This window comes from Electrona antarctica (genome assembly GCF_951216825.1).
Source record: "Electrona antarctica genome assembly, chromosome: 23".
Lineage (NCBI taxonomy): Eukaryota > Metazoa > Chordata > Actinopteri > Myctophiformes > Myctophidae > Electrona > Electrona antarctica.
This window is the reverse complement of record NC_136804.1, coordinates 37,571,357-37,578,856: the sequence shown is the minus strand read 5'-3', so window position 1 is coordinate 37,578,856 and position 7,500 is coordinate 37,571,357. Positions and strand designations below refer to the sequence as shown.

Genomic DNA, 7,500 nt, shown 5'->3' with positions numbered 1-7,500 from the left:
AGACACAGACACACACACACACACACACACACACACACACACACACACACACACACACACACACACACACACACACACACACACACACACACACACACACACACACACACACACAGCAGGGTTGGTTTTGTCGACTAAAACTAAAAATGTTCGTCGACTACCTTTTTTTAACTGAGACTAAATCTATTGACAATTTCGTCAACAAATAAAAACTAGACTAAAATGTTAGGAAGGGACTAGTGGACAAGAGATCCAGTATAAGTAATTTTACACTTGGTTGCATGCTGAAAATAGCCCGATCTACAAGGCGCTATTTGTAGTGTAAAATCAGTCATTATGATGGCATCAAGGCCCGCCAAAATACATTTTAGTCGACTAAATCAACTGTAGATTTAGTCGACTAAAATCTCATGACATTTAGTCGACTAAAACTAGACCAACACTAAAACATTCCAGGTGACTAAAATGTGACTAAAACTAAATGAAAACTATTCAAGAGACTGCGACTAAAACTAAAATCTAAATTTGCTGCCAAAAACACAGCCAAACCACACACAATGACTCTCAGTGGGTTTATGGGTTTATGGGTCAATCTATGACGATGTCAATATAAGTATCGATGTGAAACTGACAAGTGGACATGCATCGATTTAATTAATGGAATGGGTAGGTGGGTGGATGGATGGGCCCTTAACACAATCAGTGCCGGAAGTCCTTCAAAATAGGAGCTCTGGAGTGCCGGAACAACATGGCGGCTTTTACTCGGAAACCCATGACCCGGAAACAATCCACTAAAAAAAAGTTTACTTAACATAGCTAGCTTACATTGCGATCGTTTTAGTTTATATGATATATGATCCAAAAAGCGTTCATATTTTGCGGGAGAGACGGATGAGGAGCAGAAATGAAGCGCCAGTATATCGATCCGTCCAACACCACGGAAAGCGCCCTGGATTAGGAGAGACGAGTCATTCTTTCCGCCGCGCTAACGGCTAAGTCAATGATAAGCTAACAATTGCCTAGAGTGTAGCATACGGTAGCCGAAAGGCGAACTGACAAATAAAAAAAAGACGCCCTATGTACGCGTCGATTGGGACCCCTAGGACGTGTGGGGACGTCCTATCTATGTACGGAAACGGTTAAAGGACCACTTCACCACTTTTCAACTTCTCTTCCTTATTGGTCCTCACTAATGATCATGATAAAATACCGCAATTTTTCTCTTCTCAATCTGTGTCTCATAGGAGGACTGTGGGCAGTTCAGAAACCCGTCCACCAGTGACATTATCGGTGGGGATTCCAAGCCAATAGAAACTACAGGCTTTCTTTTCCTGAAAAGTTGCAATGCAAAAGTTGAAGCCATCGTTCTCACGATAATAAAAATCTAAATATATTTTAAAACAAATCTTGTTTTAAAAAAAAATCTGCCTAACGATGATGTCACTGGAGGACGGGTTTCTGAACTGCCCACAGCCCTCCTATGAGACACAGACCTAGCAGAAAAAAATTGTGGTGTTTTATCATGAACATTAGTGAGGACCAATTATATGAAGAGATGTTGAAAAGTGGTGAAGTGGTCCTTTAACCCATTTTGGGCGGGAAACCCTTTTGGTGTTAGCATCATGTTATGCTTTAGCTATTGAAAAAATAGCAGATCTACAAGCTCATAGCACGCCACCGAGTGGCGCGCTACGAGCTTGTAGGTCTGCTATTTTTTGAAAAACGACTGACATAGAAACATAGCTTTTTCAGAAAACTATCATTTTCAAACAGACATTTTGGCGGTTTAGGAACACAGAGGAGGCATTTCCTCCGAGGTGGAAAGTCTGGGGACATCACGTGAGGTGAGGTTACTTGTGGCCTAGTGGCTTCTGTTGGCCTCGTTTTACTTGGTTGCTAATTTCTCTCACATAATCTGGTTAGTTTGGTAACACTGATGCAAACCATGTCACTCACTGGTGGAAAAAAAATGTTTTAATTAAATACAGATACCAATACTACCAATAATACCAATACTACCAATAATACCAATACTACCAATAATACCAAGGTAGAAGACATGCTCTGTTACAAGTAAATAGTCTGGAATTAAAACATTACTTCTGCGTAAAAGTACAAAAGTATTGGCTTCAAAATGGACCTAAAGCACCAAAAGTAGAAAGTACAAATACTAAGTACTTCAGTACACAGTACTGAATTACTTTCCACCACAGAAGCATAACACACACACATACGCACATACGCACACACGCACACACGCGCACGCACACACACACACACACACACATGCACGCACACACACACACTAACCGTTATCCTTGGAGCCTCCGTCCTCGATGGTCATCTGCTCAGCCAGCTCCGACAGGGATTCGTCGACGCTGTGGCTGGAACGCAGCGTCAGAGACAGACGGCGCTTCAACCTCTTCATCTTCTCCATGGGGGGGCGGGGCGGGGCGGGGCGCGGGGCGGGGCAGGCCTGCTAGGACACAAGACACAGTCAGGGTTTAGACTAGAGCTTTCACTTCACACACACACTTTTTACTGGTCGACTAGTTGAATATTCGACTAGTTGCTTAACCCATTCTGGGCGGGAACCCCTTTTGGTGTTTTAAACATTATACATGTTATAACATGTTAACATAACATGTTATAATTTAGCTATTGAAAAATAGCAGATCTACAAGCTCATAGCGTGCCACCGAGTGGCGCTATGAACTTGTAGATCTGCTATTTTTGAAAAATCGTTAAAATGTGCCTCAAATCTTTCAGAAAATTGTCATGATTTAGAAAACTTATTTTTTTTAAAATTGACGTCAGGCCTGAATGGGTTAAAACCCTATTTCAGACGCAGAAGGAGAAAAATGAACATCACTGTATTAATAACACACAAACAACAGCCATGGCGTTGTTTGTATGAACGAACGAATGCAGTGTGTGTGTGTGTGTGTGTGTTCCTGCCGTGCGTGCGTGCGTGCGTGCGTGCGTGCGTGCGTGCGTGCGTGCGTGCCCATGTTGTGTGTGATCTAGAAGAAGAATTCTCTCTCTCCCTGGTGGGGGATTTCAGAGTCCCCTCACGGCTCAAGTGCTCTCCTGAACGAGCAGAAAATAGACACGTTCATGAATAAAGTAGCATTCCTTTTAATCCAATATTCATAAGCCGATGAGGTCGTCTGCCTGTCTCCGCAGAGCAGCGCAGCGCAGCGCACGACACAAAACACATGAATAAAGCATGAATACTAATTAAATAAAAGAATTAATCAAACCTAATAATACATCATTCGCCAATAATTACACACAGAGAACCATACTAGAGGTCAGTGATGTTTTCGTCGACTGATATGATGACGACATCTTTTTCGTCAACCACTTTTTTTCACTGACAAAAACGACATAAAACGACAATAAAAACTAAGCCATGATGACTAAAACTATGACTAAATATACTGTTGATTTTGTCAACAAATAAAAGCTAGACTAAAATGTTATGAAGGGACTAGTGGACAACAGATCCAGTATAAGTCATTTTACTATTGGTTGCATTCTGAAAATAGCTGATCTACAAGCTCACAGCGCGCCGCATTGCGGCGCGTTGTGAGCTTGTAGATCAGCTATTGCGACAGCATCAAGGCCCGCCGAAACACATTTTAGTCGACTAAATCAACTATAGAATTTAGTCGACTAAAACTAGACGTAACACTAAAACATCATTCCAAGTGACTAAAATGTGACTGAAACTAAATGAAAACTACTCAAGAGACTATGACCATCCGATCCACCAGCCACCGATCGGCCCGATTTTCACTCAAAATGAGTAATTTTGCAATTTGATGCAATTTACCCGTTCTGGAGAAACCGATCTTTTACACCCTTTAACACATAGCCCGCTAGCATTTATTGAAAAATTAGGATCTAATTCACGCCAGCATTTTTCCTATTTGAGCTCTTATTTTGAAAAGCCACATTTCCAGTCTACCAGAAGTAGTATTATCCTAGTAAGCGCAACGGAGCCTGGACAGGCCTCGTTTACAATATCAATCCAAACCGGGGCACTGGAGAGCTCCACATCGTCGGCTCTGTGCCGTCAAAGAAACGTTGTTTTGACCAAAAATGCCATCTTGGACAAGGAATAGGAGATACAGGCGATTGAAAGAAACAGATAGAATGGATTATTATGGCGACGACAATCTAAAATGGACGATCCAGTGCTGTGCTAACAACACAGCTAGCTAACCGGCTAACGTAAGTAGCATTATGGCTCGATCGATCGAATGCACTATAAAAGCGCAATTGCCATTAATCAACGGCAATGGCGGTAAGCGTAGTATCAAAAAATAGGCTTCAATTGACCTACATCTACAGCAATGGCGGTGAAAGAGTTAAGTGGTATAAAAGTCAATTATATAATATTAATATCGTTTTGTATCTTTTGAGACAGGCCTAAACATTCTGCTCTTCCTCCCCAAGCCTGTACTCTACGTACTGCATTCAAGTGGATACATTAACACAGAGTGCGTGTGGCTGTGCGCTCACACGTGCACGCATTTCACGCACACACACACACACGGTGGCACGCGCTGACACAGCAGAGTCAACACACACAGCAGGTCACAGGAAACACCTTGGCGGCTCTGCCTCAGGCCAGCTTCCCTGTTCAGAGGGTTACCGCGGCAACGCCCGGCCCCTCAGGCAGCGGGACGGAATGTTCAGAGGGTTACCGCGGCAACGCCCGACCCCTCAGGCAGCGGGACGGAATGGGTACCTCTGCTGACCCTGTGATAACACGTGCACGGACGGACGCACGTACACACCAGTGTTGTTTTTGGCAGCAAATTTAGATTTTAGTCGTTAGTCTCTTGAATTGTTTTCATTTAGTTTTAGTCACATTTTAGTCACATGGAATGTTTTAGTGTTAGTCTAGTTTTAGTCGACTAAATCTACAGTTGATTTAGTCGAACAAAATGTATTTTGTCGGACCTTGATGCCGTCAGATCAGCTGAAAATAGCTGATCTGCAAGCTCACAACGTGTCGCGCTGTGAGCTTGTAGATCTGCTATTTTCAGCATGCAACGAAGTGTAAAATGACTTATACTGGATCTCTTGTCTCAATGTCTACTAGTCCCTTCCTAACATTTTAGTCTAGTTTTTATTTATTTTATTAACACACACACACACACACACACACACACACACACACACACACACACACACACACACACACACACACACACACACACACACACACACACACACACACACACACACACACACACACACACACACACACACACACACACACACACACACACACGCAGCTATGGGGGCAGGAAGGGGTGTTGGGTGAGATGTGACACAGACAGGAAATGCAGTTGGGCGATGATATGCCACAAAAACAGCCCCGCCAAGGCAGCCCCGGCTCACTGACTCACCTGGCCTGACCTTCAGATACACAACCTTCTATTCACTGACTCACCTGGCCTGACCTTCAGATACACAACCTTCTATTCACTGACTCACCTGGCCTGACCTTCAGATACACAACCTTCTATTCACTGACTCACCTGGCCTGACCTTCAGATACACAACATTCTATTCACTGACTCACCTGGCCTGACCTTCAGATACACAACCTTCTATTCACTGACTCACCTGGCCTGACCTTCAGATACACAACCTTCTATTCACTGACTCACCTGGCCAACACCTTCAGATACACAACCTTCTATTCACTGACTCACCTGGCCTGACCTTCAGATACACAACCTTCTATTCACTGACTCACCTGGCCTGACCTTCAGATACACAACATTCTATTCACTGACTCACCTGGCCTGACCTTCAGATACACAACCTTCTATTCACTGACTCACCTGGCCTGACCTTCAGATACACAACATTCTATTCACTGACTCACCTGGCCAACACCTTCAGATACACCTCACTGACTCACCTGGCCAACACCTTCAGATACACAACCTTCACTGACTCACCTGGCCAACACCTTCAGATACACAACCTTCTATTCACTGACTCACCTGGCCAACACCTTCAGATACACAACCTTCACTGACTCACCTGGCCAACACCTTCAGATACACAACCTTCTATTCACTGACTCACCTGGCCTGACCTTCAGATACACAACCTTCTATTCACTGACTCACCTGGCCAACACCTTCAGATACACAACCTTCTATTCACTGACTCACCTGGCCAACACCTTCAGATACACAACCTTCTATTCACTGACTCACCTGGTCAACACCTTCAGATACACAACCTTCTATTCACTGACTCACCTGGCCAACACCTTCAGATACACAACCTTCTATTCACTGACTCACCTGGCCAACACCTTCAGATACACAACCTTCTATTTCATATGCATGACTTATTACTTGTCATTTCTAAATGGTTGTTGTAACTTTTACGTTACAGATCAGAGTAGCCTACTTCTCCCCCAGCCACAACCACCACTGGGTGTTACTGTCTCACTGGATGGTACTGTCTCACTGGATGGTACTGTCTCACTGGATGGTACTGTCTCACTGGATGGTACTGTCTCACTGGATGGTACTGTCTCACTGGATGGTACTGTCTCACTGGATGGTACTGTCTCACTGGATGGTACTGGCTGAGACCGTGTTGTCTGGGTCGATCCTGATCATCAGTGGTTCCCAAACTCTTTCGTGTCAAGGACCCCCAAATGAACACTAATTAGCCCCACGGACCCCCATGTGAAAAGATCCAGAGACCCCCATAAGAGAAGAGGATCTTCACGGCTCTAGCAGTGATTCTTAACCCGTTTCATTTCAAGGACCCCCAGTTTGACATGCATTAGTTTGTTTGTTTGTAACCTTTATTTCAGGGGAATCCAATTGAGACCAGGGTCTCTTTTTCAATGGCGCCCTGTATACAAATAAGAACATTTACATTTTACATACATGACATGGACACACAGTACAACAAATATAATACATAAGCACATACACACAGAAACACAACCTTGTAACCAAATGTTACAGAAAGCAGGTGCATATGCCTTCCTCTAGTGTGAGGTCAGTTAAGAGTCTCTTAAAAGTAGTAAACAAAACAAAAACATTCAACTTCAATTTGTTTTGACAACCATTCCATAAATGTGGAGCATACAAAGGCAGTATCTCCCAATTTAGTAGTAGTTTTGGTACCTTCAATAAAAGCATATCTTGTGATCTAGTACCATAAGCTGATGTATTGAGATCTAGCAGTTTTGTTAAATACAGAGGTAGTTTTACCAATTAAGTCTACAACGGACCCCGTTTAATGGCATTTCTATCTCTGGGACCCCCAATTTAAATTGTAAAAATTGTAAAAATTGTCGTTCTTGAAATTCCACAGCCATTCCTCGTCTAGGACAAGACGAGTGTGTGCAGTGCTGGATGCCCTGGAATCATTCCATCAATCAGTGTGTGAGTGTGACCGCTACGCTACCCCCCCCCCCCCCCCCCCCCCCCCACTTGCCTT

General features: G+C 43.7%; 1 protein-coding gene across 3 annotated transcripts in view; it reads right to left on the bottom strand.

Annotated features, from left to right (window-relative positions):
- Nucleotides 1–7,500, bottom strand: part of cdk17 (cyclin dependent kinase 17) — a 46,102-nt gene that overhangs the window by 31,463 nt on the left and 7,139 nt on the right. For 2 of the 3 annotated variants that reach the window (XM_079494614.1, XM_079494615.1), the window contains exon 3: nucleotides 2,311–2,479. In XM_079494614.1, the coding sequence (XP_079350740.1) occupies nucleotides 2,311–2,437 (127 nt within the window). In that variant the 5' untranslated portion in view covers nucleotides 2,438–2,479. The remainder of the gene's footprint in view (nucleotides 1–2,310; nucleotides 2,480–7,500) is intronic. The other variant, XM_079494613.1, reaches the window with a different exon arrangement.